Consider the following 20,611-nt stretch of genomic DNA (forward strand, 5'->3'; position numbering starts at 1 on the left):
TTTTGTGAAGCAATAAAAAGTGACCTTTTTTAGAATTAGAGAGAGTATTTATTTTTGGAATTCTGATTTTAATCTTTTATATGTTTCCCATTTAATTATATACTTCATTTGAATCACAATACAAGTCATTGTTAACTTACTAGATTGGGTCCTTGCATTGCACAAGTTTGACTTAAGAAAACTGAAAGAAGTAATTTAGATAATATCTTTTACAAAATTCTAATTCAAAAAAATAATAAAAAGGAATTTTTTTTTACCTGAATAAAAAGGGTGGTTAAAAGCTCAGGCATCCACCAACATAGGGAAACCAAACGAAATATGACATTTAAAAAATTAGAATCTTAATATTATCAAGATTGAATCTTGATTAAGAGAGAAAGGGAGAGGGAGGTTAGTTAGAATCTTAATTTTTTTAAAAAAATTCATATCCTTCCAATTGATGCCTTGAATATAATAAATATAATATTTTGATTCAATCAAAACATTTCATTAACTACTCAATAAAAATACAATTGAAAAAATATATTTTCTTTGTCTCAAATTATATAACACTTTTGAAGATTTTTTTGTTTTAAAATATAAAACTTTGGGTAAATTAAGACTTTATTAAATGTAACAATTTTAATACTATCATTTCTTTCTCTATAATTAATCTCCATCATTTTCTTTTAAATATATTAAATGATAATTATTTTTAAAAAATTATATTTTTATTTTGAAAAGATAAGGTTGTTAAGTGTATTTAATAAAATTTATTAATATGCATAATTTTATCTAAAAATGTTATATAATTTAAAACGGAAGAAGTTACAACTATCAAATGTCTTATATTTTAAATTAAATAAATTTTTTAAAAATAACTTATATTATGACCTAAAAAGAGTGGGTTTTTTAAAAAATAAAGTTTTTGTTGTATGCTACAAGTCCTTTTAAAGCCTTAAAATAATATTTAATAATTCTTTTTTTAATCTCATTTGATCTAACAATTTAACTAATTCGTGTAATACAATTAAACACTTACCTTTATTGCGATACAATTATCTAGAGGTACATTTAATAAAACATGTTATATTTTTATACATTTATTGTAATCTCATTTCTTAATCTGGACGGAAGAATTTCAAATACACTGCTTTCTTTGCCTCGTCAAAACTTGATTGAATGACACGCGTTAGTTACATATTTGTTTTACCAATCCTCATTGCGTGATGTCCAGAGAAAAAAACAAAATTGTCAAAGGTAGACCCAACAGATGAGCATTGGGAAGCGAAGAACAAGATGCAGTTGGCGCCGTCCAGTTAAGGGCCACAAAACTGAAATGTTCCCTTAAAAGGCGACACGTGTCATTCTCCCCACCTCAAGTCCTAAAGAGCGGTGGTCCCCACTACTAACGTGGCAATCCCAACGAAACAAAATATCCGCTCTCATCTTCCGGAGGAGCGCCTCCTCCCCTCACCCGTGGAGCCCACGTACGTGGACGATCACCATACCAATTTTAAGACAATGGCCCAAATTCCGCCACGTCACCCCTCTCTGCAGGGTGGCCCAATCTCGGCCCCATTTTGATCCACCTCAAAGATTTTTAGTGGTAAGCAAAGTAGTTTAAACGTCCGCCCAATTCTTTTCCCCTATTTATTAATTTATTAATTTAAAAGACGTATTAAAAGTATAAAAATTCGCTTGATTCCAAAACAACATTCAAATCATGATACAAATAAGAAATTAATTTGTGTTATGATATTTTTGAATAAAATTATTTTTTTATAGCGCAAGATTCTTTCGATCTCCTATTCTTTTCCATATATACAACTGCAGATATTCAACTTCAGAGTTATTCTTCGTTCGATGATCCGAGTTTGGTAGTTGCCAACTTGCCATTCATATTGCAACTCATTTTCTTTTCCATCTTGCGATAAAATCACACTGAAAGTTTTCTGTGGAAGATATTTTTTTCGTTTTTCGCGGTTGTGAGCTAAAGTTGGTTTAATCGAAGCATTGAAGACGGTTTGAGATTCTCTGTTGTTTTAGTTCCACTCGTTTCTTGCAGACTTTGCAGCCACTTTTCCGATATTTATTTTTCTTGGACTTGAATGAGGTACAGTTTCATTTTGATCTGCAGACAACCTTCTTGTCCCCTCATTTTCTCTGAATGATAATTGAAAGTTAGGGTTTCAGTTTGTCTTTTTGACTGCTTTATTGTGCTTGGTCTTTCTGGTGTAGTATGCTCTTGGAGAATGGGTGAAGCGGTTCTGGCTAGCTGTGAAAAGGGGTTGGAGATGAGGTTGGGGCTGGAAGAGTTGAGCAAGATGAACCAGTTGAAGGATGATAGCTCCACAGAAATGGTTAAGTGGGACAACCTTCTTCCTCAGACGGTGCTCAGTGTTCTACTTGTGGAAGCTGATGATTCTACTCGCCAGATTATAGCAGCCCTTCTCCGTAAATGTAGTTACAGAGGTATACTTCAGTAACTTACTATTTATGGCTTTTCTTGTTTTTATTGGTTCTAGATATTATTTATGGCATAGTATACTTCTCTCAAAATTTCCGTTTCATGTAAACCTTATTATGAAGATTTGATAATATACATATTTCACGAAGATATCGTAGGTATGCTAGCAGGGGTGGATGATTAAATTTGTTATTTGGACGAAATCCACTGATCCTTCTTGTATCAGTTCAATGCAATGCTTATATGCTTATAAGTAAGAATTGATTGAGATTTTACTCACTTAGGTTGGAAGAGGGATTCTTTATTTGGTTGTTGCTCGGACGTGTGGCTTGGTTGGTCCATGTTTGTTCTTTAAATAGTGTGCTGATATACAGTAAGTAATCTTTATCGTTTCAATCTCTTGAATCCGCTCAGCTAAAAAAAATGTATATACATACATGTTTTCTCTGATGGTGTTTTGGCCCGCAACTGAATTGGCTTTTGATATCACTTTGATTTCTACCGCTTCTCAGATTATAAGAATATAGAATTCTCTCTTTCTGTAGGACAGATTTGTATTTGTGGCTTCTTTCTGAATTTTAGATGAAGGTTGTCTCAGCTTAAAGGCGCCCTTGAAGTTATTCCTTCAAGCAGGCCTGTGATACTTTTATACTTCATCTTTAAGATAATCTTATACATGCAGTTGTAGCGGTTTCTGATGGATTAAAGGCATGGGAAACATTGAAGAAGAAAGCTCCTGATGTTGATCTCATATTAACTGAAGTGGAGCTGCCGTCAATATCTGGATTTGCACTTCTTACTTTAATCAAGGAGCACGAAATTTGTAGAAACATACCTATCATAAGTGTGTTGATTAAAATTGTATGTTTATCTTCATCAACTATATCTCCTGTTTCCATATGACTAACGTACTCTTATAATCTGATGGCTGTGTAGTGATGTCTTCTCATGATTCTATTAGCATGGCAATGAAATGCATATTTAAAGGTGCAGCTGACTTTCTTATAAAACCTGTTCGGAGGAATGTGCTATCGACCTTGTGGCAACATGTGTGGAGAAGGCATCCTGTATGTCGCATTCTTCGACCTTCTTGTGTCGATACTTTTGTAACTTTTCTTGTATGATCTACAAATTTGACATGTATTTATATCCTCTCATTTTTCTTTATCATTGTTCTCTTGTTATTGAATGTTATTTATAGATCAGTAAGGCATACTCATGGTCTAACATTTCCACAGAAAAAACTTGAAGCTACTTCAGAAAACAATGTTGCCAACAATCATTCTACTGGTTCTGTGGCTTCCACACAGAAAAACAATGAATGCTGTGAGAAAAAGAGTGAGGCCCAAGTAAGGCATCCCTTCCATTCAAGTTTTGCTGAAGTTCTTGTTGCATGTCAATATCTCTCATTTCAATTTGGAGAGTGGGAAACAGGAATTGATATGAAGTCTCCTAAAATTCTATCTTCTCCCTTCTCTTTCAATACTTTGCTTAAAATTCCATTTTCGCCTTCTCTTTTAATACCTAGCTTAAATGACAAGTAAAAATGTACTGCATAGGATCTCTGGTACAAAATATATGTGGAGCCCTAATAGCATGAGGAGCATGTCCTTTCCACAGTAAACTGGCTTCATGAAATTTCACATAAAGACTGCATGTTCTGCCAAATCTTGTGCAGAGCACTTGTACATCGCCTATTTTGGAAGCTGAGAGTGCATACATACAAAATATGCAGGATGCGTCCCAGCCCAGGAGTTATTCAAATTTGAGCAACATTGACACAGTGAAGTATGAAGAGTCTTCAAAATTTGAAAGAGACTCCGCTAGGCATAATAATGGAACTACGAGTATGTCACTTCCTCACCTTCTATCTACTATTGGTTAACTCGTTTCTTTATTTTGTATGCTATAAAAAGATATGCTATCTTACAAAGTACTCATTGCAGGGAAGTCGATTATTTATTCATCAGAGGCTGCTAGGTGCAACAGCATTACGAACTTGACAAATTTAAGGCTGGAGCCAGACAACTGTGCTGAAAAAGAGAATCAGGATGACTCTTTAAGAGCAGAGTTAAATAGAGAAAGTCCTAGTTTTGATACAGAGATTCATGGCTGCAAGAATGAATTGGTAGAACTTTCTAGGGGAACTATTGACTTGATTGCCACATTTGAGAACACTCCAAAGAATGCTGATGAGAACTATAGTCTTGCTGATGGTGGGAGAAACAAGTTTGATTTCGATCTGCAGTTGGAACTTTCCCTGCGAAATTTTTCTGGTAGTTCACGTAAACAAGAACCTGAGGAAAGGCAAACATTGCACCATTCAGATGCATCTGCCTTTTCTTGGTAAGTTTTCTGTTTGCTTGTCATTATCTTAGTTCCTTGACTGATATCAAATAACTGAAGATGGATGCTACATAGTGTTTTCTTTGCTGAAACAAATTTCAACCGAAAGAATATCCATTATCGCTATTCAACATGTTGAGCTTTAACATACTCTTGTTGGAACCAACCTAGAGTGATGGTAACATAGCTTTGCTTCTAAAGAGACAGCATATTTATAGAAGTTTCTTGAGTAATTGGAGGAAGATTGTGAGATATTTTGCTAATGGTAAACAAAAATAATTTCGTACAAAATTATAAAATTTGTAGAGCGAATTAGCTAGTTGTGTATCCAAGTATCATTTCTTTATATTTCTGCTTAACCATTGGTCTCCAAAATAAGCTCCTTCAAATTTTTATGCCTGGGAGAGAATTTAGTATATTTCATTCAAAACAAAAGCAGTAGTCCTGTCTAAGTTATTCTGATGATACATATGTCAATCTTATCTGCAGTTATAGTGGTAATAAGTTGCCACAGCCCCTTTTTCCAGCATTACCAACGAGTTCCGCCAAAGCCTATAGCACTGTGCTGAATTCCCAGAATTCTAATGAAACATCTGGATTCGATACTTCTTATCTGTATGGTGGGACAAATCATGCTCGGGAGAATACAATCCCACTGGCCCTTCACCAATCTGGACGAGTTGGAGTACAATCGCGAAATGTTCATCCTGGATCCTCTCCTGCTACTGGTGTTACTTCTGATGACATGTTCAGTGGACATGGCAATGTTATGCCTTCTATGTTCTGCACAGAATCCAGTGCTCATCCCATGTGGAGTCCCATGTCAGTCAGCCAGAAAGAGAATTCTCCCTTTCCTGAAATTACATTCGTGTCAAATGCTGATAGTCACAACTCAGAACTACATTACCATTGGTCTGATGCCACCTGTGCTTCTCTCGATAAAAAGACAGAGCGCGATAGCAGCTACTTGGATCCCACGATGCACGAATATCCAGGTGCTTATCAGAATACCAGTATTGGTTCATGCCATCAAACTCCAAGCCAGATCAATGATGGTTCGTATGGAAGTCTGGGCAGTATAAGAGATGGAGATTATACTTCAGCTGTGGTAATGGAGAAAACCCCTGAAAGCTTTAGTAACAACGGTTATCACGATTATGAAGAATGCAGAGGGGCAGATTCCCAGCGTTCTAGCCTAAGGGAAGCTGCTCTAACAAAATTTCGACTGAAGAGGAAAGACAGATGCTATGAGAAAAAGGTGCTGACTGGTGCTGCTGCTGCTAACAATAGCCCCACTTATATGCGTTGTGCTAATACTTGCCTGTTGGGTGTTTCTGAATCTAAAATCCCCATACTTGATCGAATTTATCATTCAATTAGCAGTTTGAACTAGTTTGCATGTTTCAAAATAAATGTCATGATTATGAATATGACAACATTCTTGTCGGAGTTTCTATCACTGACATGCAGTCAAAGTTGTCTTTTGAAATCCTTTAAAATGCTGAATGTTCAAAATTCTTACACAGGTCAGGTATCAAAGCCGGAAAAGACTGGCAGAGAAGCGTCCTCGAATAAAAGGGCAATTTGTGCGTCAAGTTCCAAATGATTGTCCGCTTGTGGATTCTGGTGGTGGTCCCTGATTTTTTTTTTTTTTTTGCGTTTTAAGATACCTGCTTTTACATGTATATTATATAGTCTAACTCTAACCCTATTGTGCATCTGGAAGGAGAAGCTGCAGTGTAGGGGCTTGCGTTTGTGGTAGGATGATAATGTTAAGGCTAAGAAGGTCGAATGTTTAGCAGTTGGTGTTTTAGTGGTTATGATATTTTTCTTGTATTTTCTTTTCGTTGTGTTGACAAACTTGGAAATTTAGGATTGTATTTATTTAGTTGGATTGCAGGTTAAGTTTTGCTTTTCTATGCTGTATATGGTTTGGTTGCCTTTGACGAATGCCTACATATATAAGGTTGTGATTATGCAGGATGATGTTTGTATATCCTCAAGCAGCTCCAGAAATCAGGCGAACCGTTCTTGCTCTTAAAAAAATCGTTTTCTCCAAACGTAATACTGAAATTTCAATTAAAATGAAGTATGCCATATGCTGGGCTGCTTCTTGACATGGTTTCCAGAGGACTCTGGGTGGTTTTAAATTGTACGGAGGCCTGGAAAAACTCGTATTGGGCTTGCTGGCCTAGTTTTTTTATAAACAGGAGAGGAGTCTTTCGTTTTTTCAATTTTTATTTTTCATTAATTATAAAATGTAAAAAAAAAATAATAAAATAACAATGAATAGTGAAAATTGAGAAAGTAAAGGAGAGACCCCTCTCATGTATAAACCGTCTAACTGGCGACTGAAAAAAATAGGTGGGTCAGCCATTGTTTTTTTTTTTTTGTTTAACCTAGCTCATTGGCTTAATAGAGAAACTTCTGAGTTGTAGTTATAAAAAAGTTGAGTTCTGAGATATGTTCGGATCATGGTGAGCTCCAGGATCATGACTAAAGTCACCTAATTTTTTTTTAATAAAAAAAACCAATCATAAAAAGATGGTAGCATTGTTTTGAGAAAATTTAATATATTTATATAATTTTTTTTGTGATAATTTGTTGGCTTGTTTCCCTCGTTTGCGTCGAGAAGACTGCATTAAATATGTGGCGGCACTAAGGTGTAGACCTGTAGTAGTAATAAACAGCAGACGTCGTGTGGGACCCACGACGATGTGGGAGCTAACGAAGCAAGATGGAAGCAGGGCCAAGCACTTGGAAAACTGAAATAAAAACACATCAGCGAAAGTGAGCTCCTTCGCATGCAGGAACTGTTCAAACCCCCCCCCCCCCCCCCCCAAAACAAACCAAAAAAAAAACTAAAAAGCCAAAAAAAAAAAAACAAAAGAAAACACTTATCAGGTCAACTGGCTTAAATTCAGCCGCATCTCTGCCTCTGCCCTTCCTCTTCTCAAGCTCTTCTCTCCACTCTTGTCTTCTTTTGCAATTTTCTATTAATATTTTAAAGCATCACCCGCCCAAGTCACAATCACATCTTGTCTCCCAGCCACCAATATTATATATATATATATATATATATTCTCCAATTTCATTTATAAAATACATTTTAAAAAATTTATTTAATTTTATTTATAAATTATAATGTAACTTTTTAAATAATATTTAAAATATATTTTTAAAATTATTTTAAAAGAGAAATAGTATTATTTTTTAGAGTTATTATATAGTAGCATATTTAAAAATTTATATATTTTTATTTTTTATATTTTTTAAAATTAATATTGATAGGATTGATAAAAATAACTTATAAAAAATAATACTAGCATTTTAGAGAATTTTCCATTTTGTAGGCAGGATATGTAAATTATAATTAATTATATTTTTTATGGATAATTATATTATATATATATATATATATATTATTTTACCTACTCATCTATCGTTCATTGTCAATTACGTGCAAGAACTGTAGTGTCTTTATTCTCATCATTCTAATATATGTATAGATAGCTCAAACTCACCAGCGAGGAAGGTTGTATATATCACAATTTTCATGGCTTCAATTTCATTTTTTTTATTATTTGCAGTTTATCTTAGGCAATCATATTTGACACATTATCAAACACTAAATATAAACACCTCTTTTGATAGAAATTTAAACTTAAATTCATTATGTCATGAAAAACTAGTCTCTGCTACTAAACTTAACCCTATTAATACTTCAATTTTATTATTGTTGGTTGGCGTTAATTAGTCATGAAATATATTTGTTTTCCAACTGAATATAGGGTGGCGCAATGGGCTAATGACAAACTGGCTACATGTCTTTTTTTTTTTTTTGGGGTATCTTGAGTAATAAATGATGTTGTGCAAGACGCAGAAACATTACACACACATATATACCTGATTGTATGTTATAAAAGTCGACGAACTTAAAAAAAATACTATTATATGAAATATTCATGTATAATTTTCGATGATATAACGTAGTACATGAAAGCTATGCAAAAAACATTACTTAGATCGCAAAATGCTATTCCATAAAGCATAAGATTCTGATTTCTTTTTGATATATCTTACACCAGAAGCTTCATCATGAATCTGAACATTGCCGTCTTATCTTATCTTATCTCAAAGTGTGAGATTAAGGAACTAAAGCATTATTTTCAGCAAAAGCGAGGGGAAAAAAAAGGTTTAAATGGAAAGGAAAAGCAAAGTGAAGCATTCAAGAGAAAGCAAAACGCAAAAGAGAAAACACAGCTTGAAAAAGATTAGTCAATTAATAGATCGTCATAGATTAGTAATCTCTGTGAAAAATGAGAACTGAGAAACGCAACTGACCTCCACTTCAACTCCAAGTGATAGATCGAATCCTTTTTCGCTTTATATCTTTTCTTGTCTTGAGAGTCCTGCCCATTTTCCTTCACTCCACAGCTCCACTTTCCTTCCTCCTCATTAGCCTCCAAAACCCCTTCAACTCCAAATCAGCTTCTCCCATGGCAGAACAGAACCCTCGGCCGCCACCAGCATCTCCGTGCCCACTCCAAAACCACGGTCACGACCTCGAGGACGAGAAATACAACATGCCCAAAGGTTCCGAATCCCACATGCCCAAACGCGCTCTCTGCTCCTGCATTACCATCTTCCTCCTCCTAGCCGGCATCACCCTGCTCGTCCTCTGGTTCGTGTACCGTCCCCACAAGCCCAGATTCACCGTCGTTGGTGCCGCTGTCTACGGCCTCAACGCCACAGCGCCGCCGTACCTCACCACCTCCCTTCAATTCACCCTGCTGATCAGAAACCCTAACCGTCGCTTGTCGATCTACTTCGACAGGCTCTCGGCCGTGGTGTTGTACAGGAACGAGGCGATCACAGCGCCTATGATGCTGCCGCCGCTGTACATGAAGCGGCGCAGCATGGTGTCGGTGTCGCCGATGATTGGGGGATCTCCGGTGGCGGTGTCGGCGGAGATTGCGAATGGGTTGGCGGCGGACGAGAGCTACGGAGTGGTGGGAGTGAGAGTGGTGGTGCAGGGGAGGCTGAGGTGGAAGGCAGGAGCCATACGGACTGGGCACTATGGAGTGTACGTCAAGTGTGACCTTTTGATGGGTCTCAAGAAGGGATTTGTGGGTCAGGTTCCATTGCTCGCAGCTTCTCCTTGCGTTGTAGATTTCTGAAATTTTGATTCATTTCTCTGATAACTGTAATCAATTCTGAGCCTGCCCGCTTCTCTTTTTTCTTTTTCCCCCTCATCATCTGATTCATCTCCTTCTTCTACATGTATTTTATTTTATTTTAATAGCTTCATTAACCTCTAAATTCTCTCGCACCTGTAACTAGATTTTCCGTTATTGTGTCATATTTCTCAACCAAAATTGGTTGCTTCAATGAGAACTGAGAATTTGGCCAAAAAAAAAAAACAGAGAGAAAGAACTGAGAAGGTTGACAAATATCCTCCCATATACTCTCCTGCCAACGGCACGCTGTACCTTTAATTTTTAAAATGTGTAATTTTTTTTAATTTTTAAATTTTGAGCGCATAAAACATCACCTTTAAATTGGTAAGATGGGCCATTATTTTGAAGAATTAAAATGGGTGCCACATTAGCATGTATTTAAGTCTCATAACTATAAAAATAATGCTTTTTTTTAACTTAATAATGAAATTTTGAGCACTCACAAATTAAAAGTTGAAAGAATTTTTGTATATTTCAAGAATTTAAAATCTACAATATTATTCACATAATAGTTTAAAATTGAGAATGCTCATTGATTCAAAATAAAATTAGGGTAAAATGTCATTTATTTATTTCTTGGTTCTTTTTTAAGAAATATGAAACACTTTATTCATTATACTTATACATATACTTCCTCCATTCTTTTTTATTTTTGGGAAAATTATTTTGAGTTGCTTCACAAAATATTTAAATAATAGTCAATCTATTTGTTAAATTGCCAATAAACCTTATAATATTTAAATATTTTTTGTGAAACTTGTGTGTAATTTTTTTCTTCAAGCCACTTGTAAATACTAAGTAAGTTAGAATAATAAATTTATCCTAAAAATAAATCACTTTCTAATTTTATTCTTAAATTTGAAAAAAGCATATTTAATATGCGGCAAGAGTTTTCTTGAAAATGAAATATTACACTTCTCTTTAAATTTTATTAGAAAATATTTTTTAAAATTATATACTCTATCTGTTTAAAAATATAAGGCATTTTTAACTAAATTTTACCCCAATAAAGTAGTTATCTACTTTTAAATTAATCTTATTTTTCATATTTATCTCTATTAAACACCTTACAATAAATATAAAGTCATTATTAATAGGGACACTTAAAAAAAATAATGATTACACCTCAAAAGATTAAAAATATCTTATATTTTTTTAATATTCAATTCTTTAAAAAATACTTTATATTTTTTAATAGAGAGAGTATCGAGGATTAAAAGAAATAAGAGAAAATGATTTACATGAAGCACCAACCAAACTTTATAGAATATGACTTCTAAAAATAATGAAAGGAGCGTGAGTAATTATCTTGAGCTTGAAGTTTACGCGGAGAATGTTCAAGGTTTGTTGAAAATTTGTCATTAAATTCATGCTTGTGATCTTCGAATCTGTAATAAAGTTGTTGGTCACTCATCAAGAAAGTATATATAAATTCATGCTAGTGACGAACGATGTTCATTATTCTCCAAATTTAAATTTTTTTATTTAGTTTTATTTTATATTTTTTAAATTAAAATTTTTAAAATTTATCAGAAGAATCTGTAATAAAGTTGTTGGTCACTCATCAAGAAAGTATATATTTAATTAAATTGTTCAATAATATTAAAATTTGAGACTTTTGCACATGTAGCTCATTTAATAAAATCAAACAAGAATATTAGCCTAACATTTCAAATGTTTTGCAATGTGGCCAGATTAATATTTAATTTAAATTAAAATAATTAAAAACCCCTTCTTCTCAAATTTAAAATCTTATTTTCATTTTTAGATCTGAAATATATTATGCCTAAGCTAATGATAAGGTATTAAAAAATATTTAAATATTGAAACGATATATGGTTGTAGAAAGGCTATAATTATAATCATTCAGTTATAAAAATTTTACTATTTTGTTGCACAAGTTTTTTTGTATTGCTTTTGGAGATAAAAAGGGAAAATTGCATCCCAATTGATTGTAAATGAACGACGTTCCACAATCTTTAAAAACTTCTTCTATAATCCCTTGTTAATATATTTTTTACGGCTAATTTATTCTAAAAAGTTTACATTTTTATAAATTACCTATCCACATGTATTTGGACAATCCAAAACTAATATTAATTTTTTAAAAAATTGAGTTTTTATTTTGATAAATATAATATTACAAGTAAAGAAAGATAATATTCTAATTGACACTTTTCAAAAAATATTTTTTAAAAAATTACAAGTTAAAAATTTTAAGTATCAACTATCCAAGTTGGTAATAAACAGTTATAAAACAAATTTATTAAATGTTATAAATTTTTATTTTAATAAATATAAGATTAAAATAAAGATAAAAGCTTTAAATTTGAACCATCCAGATTAAATCTAGATGGTTCATATCTCATTGAGCACCCTTGATGAGCCCTAAAACTGATCCTTTGACTTAGGTATGAAACATATTGTGCTCGCATTGCTCAATGCTCCTCATGTATGATGATCAGCCCAAAACTGATCTAAGCCCTTTAATTTATCTTAAAATAATTTATGTTGTTCAGCTTATAGTAATTTTTATATGTTTTTAATATTATATTTATTAAAATAAAAATTATAAAAAAAAGTATTAAACATAGACTGTTTCTTGTGCTCATGAGAAAACCAGCATCAAACTACTCATCACCTTCAAACTTAAAGCTATATATTTTTATTTTTTGTCAAATTTAAGTTTGTTAATAAATTTATTTATAATCAATTTGACCAATACATATTTAATCTGGATTGACTATTTTAGTATTAAAATTTTTTAATTTTACAAATTAACTATCCAAATATATTTTGAATAATATAGATATAACTTGGGTAATTTCATTTAATATTAAAATTTTTATAAATTGATTATCTGCATATATACTTGTATAGATTTAATATTAATTTTTCCATAAATTTTTATTTTAATAAATAGAATATTAAAGATATTTAAAAATCATTTTAAAATATAAAGAGATTATTTTACGATGAATTAGTGAGCTTAGATCAGCTTTTGAATTGATAAGCACGCGGTGCTCATTATACTTGATGAACATCAAATGCGATCGAAGTAAATACGTACAAAGCACAAAGTGCTTGTTTAGATAGGTTCCATAATCAATTATGCAATCCTAAAACTACGGTTTTGAGGGGAATCCCCCTACTAACATTCTACTTCCATAGCAGCGTTCTGGATCGTCCACTCATCAACTTCTCAGTATCAATTATCAAATTGATGCCGAATATACCATTACATCACTATTCTTTTTTGCAAAACAACGCATGTGAATTCTCCCTCGCAAAATGTTAAGTGCATTGTGGGCCATTGTATATGCATTTATTAAATTCGTTTAAACTTGAATATATTCATTTATTGTTTAATTTATTTAATTTATATATTTGAACTATAATAATAAAAAAATTTAATTCAAACTTCTGGGTAAGGTGCAATGCACATCCCTAAGTTATATATATATATATATTGTTTGTTAAATAGTAAAAATAATTTTTTTAATAACATTATATATAATTTTATTGTCATTCTCATCTATGCCCCTGCAGCCATGTCAAAACAAGTCATTATCATTATCTTTTTTTACTATTTATATTTATATTTTCTTCTTTATATTTCTTTATGAATATTTTTGCTTTCAGTGATTTTAATTGTTTTTGCATTGATTGAAACGTGTTTGAAAATTCAATGGAAATTGTCACCGTCACTTTACTTTTATTCTATCATCTATTTTTCATCAATATTTATTGTCTACTTTCCATTAACATTAAATGGATCGCTATGATAAACTCCCTTTAGTTTTATTTATAACAGTAACATTTAAAACTTATTAAATTTTTAGAAAGTTAATAAATTTTAAATTTTTCTTGATTATAATGAAACATGTTAAAAATAAATTATAAATAGAATTAGAAGTAGTATATTTTATTTCTTAAATGGATCAAAACAAATTTAATATTATTATGTGCAACTTTATCAATATTTTCATTTTAAGACTCATGTTATTTATTGTAATTTAGACATTTAAATTAACTATGACTAAAATATTTAAATATATTTAATTATGTTAAAATTAATTTTAAAAAATAATATCCAAATACCATCATGTTATAATATAATTACTTATATTGATTAATTTTTATAATTAATTATACTGAACATGAAATCCAAACGGGGTTGAGCACATTCATTCTCTTCCACGTACGCACGCATTTTGTGAGCATGAGGAGGAAAGTGATGGACGTATGGCACAAAGTTGACGAAGAAAGCGCCACTTGTCTTTATGCTATGAAAAATAAAAAGTAGAAAGCGGTGTCGCAAAACCAACAGAATATTTTGACCTGCCTCACCCTTCAAAACCATTTACAAGTCACTTTATATCTTCTGTTGTTTGCGCGTCATCTTGGCTTTGAGCTTTTCTTTATCAAAGTTCAACAATCACTAGCTTCCGGATGTATAAATTACTACCTCTCACCTTGTTAGGTGTCCATGAAAATTGTTATTTGTTACGTTCTCATTTGTCATTTTTTAATTGAAAGCCCTCGATCAAGATCTATAATTTTCATATAATAATATAACACGTGTATGCATGTGTTTTTTGCATGACAAGCATTTAGTTTTTTTTTATTGAATTATATATTTATCATATATCATATTCTTCGGGAAATAAATATTTGCATTATGTTTATGTTGAGAGTATTTTTTTTCAATTAGTATGTGTCTTACTGTGATCTTAAATTGTTAGAAATATTTCCTTCCTCCACTCCTTTTATCACTGCGAAAAAAATGAGTTCAAAGAGTAATTGATTATTAATTATCCAGTCGCCACAAATTTGCACATTAAACTATACTTGTTTCATTTTTTCAAAATAAATGATACCAATAAAAAGAGGAATAATATGCACCATATCCTGAAAACACCAAAAACATGCAAGATTGTGTGTTTTGTGTGAGAGGAGAGACAAGAGCAAAAAGTAGTGGATCAGGAATGGGATTCGTAAGAAAAGAAAAAAAGCTGATATGATTGGCGATTGGTATGAGAGCTTATGGCTCAATCTTCTCACTTCTGGTTCTGGCTTTTCACTGCACCACTTGTATAATAATTTTGAACTTCACTTTTAGTTCTTCAAATGCATGTGATCTTGTAGTATAATTATTAACATTATTATTATTGCTGGGCTTGCATATTCGAGTTATTAATTAAGAAGCAAACGCAAACGAAAAATAGTGCCAGATAATAAGTTGCTATCGATATAACATGAGGGGGGAAAAAAAATCTCAAAACATTAGGGATCCAACCCAACCTAGAGGCCCAAATCAACACCCCACCAACCCCTAACCATGGGTCTATGAAGCCGGCCCAACTTCCCAAGGAATCCAACCGGGATGATCTCGGGTTCAGCCCTGTCATAGTATACGCTCTCATATTAAAATAATTTAATTATATGCTTAATAGAATACATATAGATATATATATATATATATATTTTTTTTTTTTTTCAAATGTATAATGTTTATAATGGATAGGTGGGAATAATATATATATATATATATATATAGAATTGTATTAAGAATAATATTATTAGGATGGTCAGAAATAATGATGATAATAATTATTATTATTATATATTGTTGTTGTTATCATCATCACCATCACCCATTGGACGTACCAAAAAAAAAAATTGGTGGTGACAATGCTGTGGAATTTGGAAACCAGTTTCTATTCTGGTCGATGACCGGCCTAGAAATAAAATAATGAGATTTTAAGGGCCAGGACTTTTAACGAAGTTAGCGAATTTGTTAAAAGTTCTATTAAATAAACGATGATATGAACAATGGTCTTAATATAGTAGTGTGTGTATTACCCTGTAATAATGTCTTTGTAACGTTGGAACCCAATATATAAACTTGAGAATATCACCTGAGCCTTGAATCAACACCACTATTAGGTAAAATACACTCTTAATAATTCTACAGCTGTTATTGTTTTAGGTAATGTTAAAAGTATGTGATTTTTAATAACGGTTAATAAATTTTCAATAACTAGTTTATGTTCACTGTTGAAAGTTGCTTGTAGAATTTTTTTGTTAAAAAGTGAGACTTTTAATAACAGTTAAAGTCATAACTGTGGTTAAAAGTAATTTTTTAAAAAAATTAATTCTTTTTTAATTTATTTTTTCAATTCTTGCAAATTAAAATGTTTTATATGATTTATTGCTGCCAATCACTTTCAGTATATATAAATAATTCAAATTTTAATACTAAATTTTATAGATATTATACAAAACTCAAATGATCTTATATAATTTTCTAAAAAAAACTATCTAGACCTCACATACCATTCACAAAATATTGTGCCCAACTTGTGAGGATGTCATTAACTTCTTTGTCAAAAAATGAATTCGCATGTCAAATATATAAATTAAAGTATAAAATTGCAATTAAAATATTGACCAACTAGTTCAAGTAACAATAAAATTAGCTTTTTAAAAAAATATAATTATCTCATTTATAAATTTAGTCATTTCCAATGCGATGATGTTGAGTATGTGCCTCATCACATATATGCTGCACAAATTACTTTTTCATGATTACCTACAACTCTCTACACACACACACACACACACAAATATAAAAGTAATTGAGAATCGGTAGTAAATATTGATAATTAAATATGTTAACAAAGTGTTGGTTTTAACTTACCTTTGACTCAATCTACATATAATCTTTTAGTTCATATATGTGCTTTTTAAGGACTATTGTCTGATATATTTTCATTACTCCATTATCAATATCACAAGATTTGTAATTAATATATTCATAAAAATTAATAATTTTTATATAAGTGTATTTATGAATGTATAATATTGTAAGTGCACTTGTACAAAAATATATGCAACTTTTTGGTCTACCTATGATGGAACTAAACAATATGATGGAACTAAACAAAGATTTCCATATTATACATTCGTACCTTTATATGCAACTTTTTGGCCTACCTATAGCAGCACAAGTATCATAAAACTACATCTATAATTTATTCAAAAGATAGCAAGTCTCCGCACAAATCATCACAAGATTTCTTTATCATATAGTCGCAAAATTGATCTTAATTGCAACTTTCCAGTGCCCATCTACAACACAAGGGTGAGTGTTGAACAACCCCAACAAACCTGTAGTTAGTCAAAAGAATGCAGGTCCCAACACAATGTCATAGGAGCTCCCCCAAATCATTGCTTCAAATAAAGTGTCTTGCAGTTCATGGTCTATATTGGTTTCTGTTAAGTCGCTGGAGATCTTATCAGACAAAGTCAGAGAATTGAACAGCAGGCTCAAATAATTATTGCAACTAAAAAAAAAAAATTTAAGAGCAAAGACTTTAAATTTGAAACTATCAACCCATGCATCAATCCTCTTCTATGCTCGCTAAATTCTGAAATGCCAATAGCCAATAAGCAAAGCAACTTTATTTCTTTACATTTAGAGAGCCGCATAAACTTCAAGGATAAATTGTCAATTACTTCATTGGGCCGCAAACAGAACGCCACTATGCAGGAGTACAACTCGCAGACGAAATATATACATGCATACTAGAATAATAGAATATTGGCCTTCAAAGTTCAAACCTTGGCAAAATAGCCACTAAAAAAATCTCAAAACTTTAGGGATCTAACCCAACCTATACGCCCATATAAACACCCAAGCAACCCTAACCATGGGCCTATGAGGCTGGCCCAACTTCCCAAGGCATCCAACCGGGATAATCTCCGGTTCAGCCCTGTTCATAATATACACCCTCATATTAAAATCATTTAATTATATGCTTCATAGAATACATATTTTCAAATGTATAATGTTTATAATGGATATGTAGGAATATAAAATAAAAATATAGAGTTGTATTAAGAATAATGTTATTAGGATGGTCAGAAATAATAATAAAAATATATTACTGTTATCATCATCATCATCACCCATTGGACGCACAAAAAAAAAAAAAAATGATGGTGACAATGCTGTGGAATTTGGAAACCAGTTTCTGTTCTGGTCGATGACCCGCCTAGAAATAAAATAATGAGATTTCAAGGGCCAAGACTTTTAACGAAGTTAGCTAATTTGTTAAAAGTTCTATTAAATAAACGATGATATAATCAATGGTTATAATCTAGTAGTGTGTGTAAGTTACCCTGTAATAGTGTCTCTGTAGCGTTGGAACCCAGTATATAAACTTGAGAATACCACCTGAGTCTCACATCACACAAATCAATTCCTTCAATCTTAATCATTTAACATGTTAGGTCATTATAACTTTGTTTTGATTTCCTCAAAAGTTTATTTAAATTGTATTTGAAATGTATGTTTGGTAAATGTAATAAATGGTTGCTTCTTACGATTAGATTTTTGAAAATTATAAATATAAATTAAAAACCAAACAGAAATTGAATTGCAATTGGGACAAAATTATAAAGCTGGAATGATTTTTTTTTCCTTATAAATTACTTAAAAATTCTGAAACAACGTTACAAGATTAAGGAATTGAATTAAAATTAAATTCTATTGATTAGTTATCAAAATGCCTTTGAGTGACGAAACGTTTTTTTTTTTTTAATAAAGAAGACTTTCCTATAACGAACTAACAAAATTCAAACCCTTTGCAATTTCTAAAAATTTGTATCAGCCGGTGTTATTACGTTTTTTTTGCTTATCTTTAAATTTAAAGTTAATATAACTTTTGAAATCAATATAAATTGATTTAATATAATTTAATACATATAAATGTAAAATTTCTAGAAATTTTTTTTGCTGATCCATAATTACTGTGTTGGTATATTTGTAAAAGATTATTTGCATAATGTATTTATTTATGATATACATATTATTGGAAAAAATATTGGCATATGGTTTTTCTTTTTTGACCAGATACTGGTATATGATATAAATATTTGCAAAACAATAAATGATGTTTTTTATTTCATATCTATTTCAAGTCATTATCTTAACTATTAATCTGATTAAGACAAATAAAGTTATATATTTTGAAAATAATGATATATAAATAATATTTTGCAATGCATTTAAATATAAATGGTATTTTTGTTATTTATAGTTTTTATTCAGGCCAAAAAATAATTAAATTTTTTAATTAAATATGAATATTTTAAGAAGTTTCGAAATAAAATTTTAATGTATATTAAGGTTTTGGAATAATTACTCTTGTTTTTATTTAAAAAAAAATAAAGAATGATCCCATTGGTTCAGAACTGAGGGCCCGTTTGATTTACCTACTTTTAAAGTTGGTTGGTTTTTTTTTTTTAAATTGTCTGCAAAATCTATTTAGAAAATACATGCAAAAAACTTTAAAAGTTCATTTTTTAAACTTAACTTCAGATAATTTTTTGAAATTATTTTGCAAAATTTTATCATCAACTAATTCTCTTTTTTATTTTTACTCAATCATTATTATAATTTAAATAATTTTCAATTTATTAAATTAATTTTTTAAAAAATTTATTCAAATATAAATTTGTTATAATAAATAAATTTTATTAAATTAATTTTTATTAAATTAATTTTCATCCAATAAATTTTTAATAATTAAAAATCAAGTAGAATATATAAACAAAATATTCTCGGTTAGGTTAGATTAAAATAATAATTTCGTTTATATTCGGTTTTTGAAACTCTACCTTTCCACGTTTTTTGGCAACCATTTTCTTCGTTGACCAACAAGCATTAAACTTGGTCGAGCTCGCCGTCGGACGTCCACCGTTGTCAGTCCTGGGTATTTGTTCTCTGGCAAGTATTGAAAAAGGTTCGAACCCTGGGACTTTTGTCTACTCACAAAATGTGGTGGGGTTGATTTGTTGAATCTGGATTTGGATCTACAATTGAATGCGTTTCCCGCGTCATCTGTTCCTGTGGGGTTGTCGGACGCCCTCGCACCGTTTCTTGATTTGTTTTAAATTTTTCATTTTGGTCGTGTTATCGTTTGGATATTGACGCTTTTGAATAAAGATTGAGTTTATTATTATTATTATTTTTTTTTAACTTTTGATTATTAGCTTTTGCTTCGATGGTGTGTAATCGGCTACCATGCTTCTACCCTCTTCATTTTGGTTACTAGCGACTTATATGCTTTCGATTGTTTTTGTCGTGCAGTGTTGATTTTTGATGTGTATTGGCATTCTTTTTATTAAACTCTTTATATTATCATCAATTTAGAAAAATCTCAAGGTATTTGTGACGCATGATGTGGTAAATGACTTGGCTCGAGTTCTGTCAGGCAATTTAGCAGCTAGCTTGAGTTTAAAATGTCATTATTTAGTGGCTTGGAGGAATTACCTGAATCAGTTGGCTTACTAAGGCATCTTCGTCAACTATGCATATTTTAAAGATCTCTGCCCCCACTGAGTGTAATAAAGGTTCGCCTATGCGAATAAGTGCTTACCCTGTTACAATTCTGTGATTGTGCTCCATGTGGGTTATTGAAGAAACGAAGCATTTACTTGATAGTGATGATAATTGATATATGACAAGACATCATGTTGCCGTATCTATTAAACATATTAGATCAAT

The 20,611-nt window shown here is 31.3% G+C and overlaps 2 protein-coding genes across 4 annotated transcripts; both read left to right on the top strand.

Moving 5' to 3' along the window:
• The first annotated feature begins 1,789 nt into the window (after positions 1 to 1,789).
• Positions 1,790 to 6,771, top strand: LOC129291018 (two-component response regulator-like APRR9). Of its 3 annotated transcripts, none has more exons than XM_054928106.1 (9): positions 1,790 to 2,095; positions 2,221 to 2,454; positions 3,132 to 3,293; positions 3,386 to 3,516; positions 3,688 to 3,798; positions 4,128 to 4,296; positions 4,396 to 4,795; positions 5,285 to 6,053; positions 6,322 to 6,771. In XM_054928106.1, the coding sequence occupies exons 2-9, from the start codon at positions 2,235 to 2,237 to the stop codon at positions 6,433 to 6,435; spliced, it is 2,076 nt and encodes a 691-aa protein (XP_054784081.1). In that variant the 5' UTR covers positions 1,790 to 2,095; positions 2,221 to 2,234; the 3' UTR covers positions 6,436 to 6,771. The 3 variants fall into 3 exon arrangements, with proteins under 3 accessions (XP_054784081.1, XP_054784082.1, XP_054784083.1); XM_054928107.1 differs by having other exon boundaries at positions 1,791 to 2,095; positions 4,185 to 4,296; XM_054928108.1 differs by lacking the exon at positions 1,790 to 2,095 and adding an exon at positions 2,734 to 2,822 and having other exon boundaries at positions 2,314 to 2,454.
• Positions 6,772 to 8,720: 1,949 nt separating this feature from the next.
• LOC129291562 (NDR1/HIN1-like protein 12) lies at positions 8,721 to 10,117 on the top strand. Its single transcript, XM_054929012.1, has one exon. The coding sequence runs from the start codon at positions 9,295 to 9,297 to the stop codon at positions 9,973 to 9,975; it is 681 nt and encodes a 226-aa protein (XP_054784987.1). The 5' UTR covers positions 8,721 to 9,294; the 3' UTR covers positions 9,976 to 10,117.
• Positions 10,118 to 20,611: the final 10,494 nt, after the last annotated feature.

The sequence above is a fragment of the Prosopis cineraria genome, unplaced genomic scaffold, assembly GCF_029017545.1.
Source record: "Prosopis cineraria cultivar Desert tree isolate PC_DT_omini unplaced genomic scaffold, ASM2901754v1 PC13, whole genome shotgun sequence".
In the NCBI taxonomy this organism is placed as follows: domain Eukaryota; kingdom Viridiplantae; phylum Streptophyta; class Magnoliopsida; order Fabales; family Fabaceae; genus Prosopis; species Prosopis cineraria.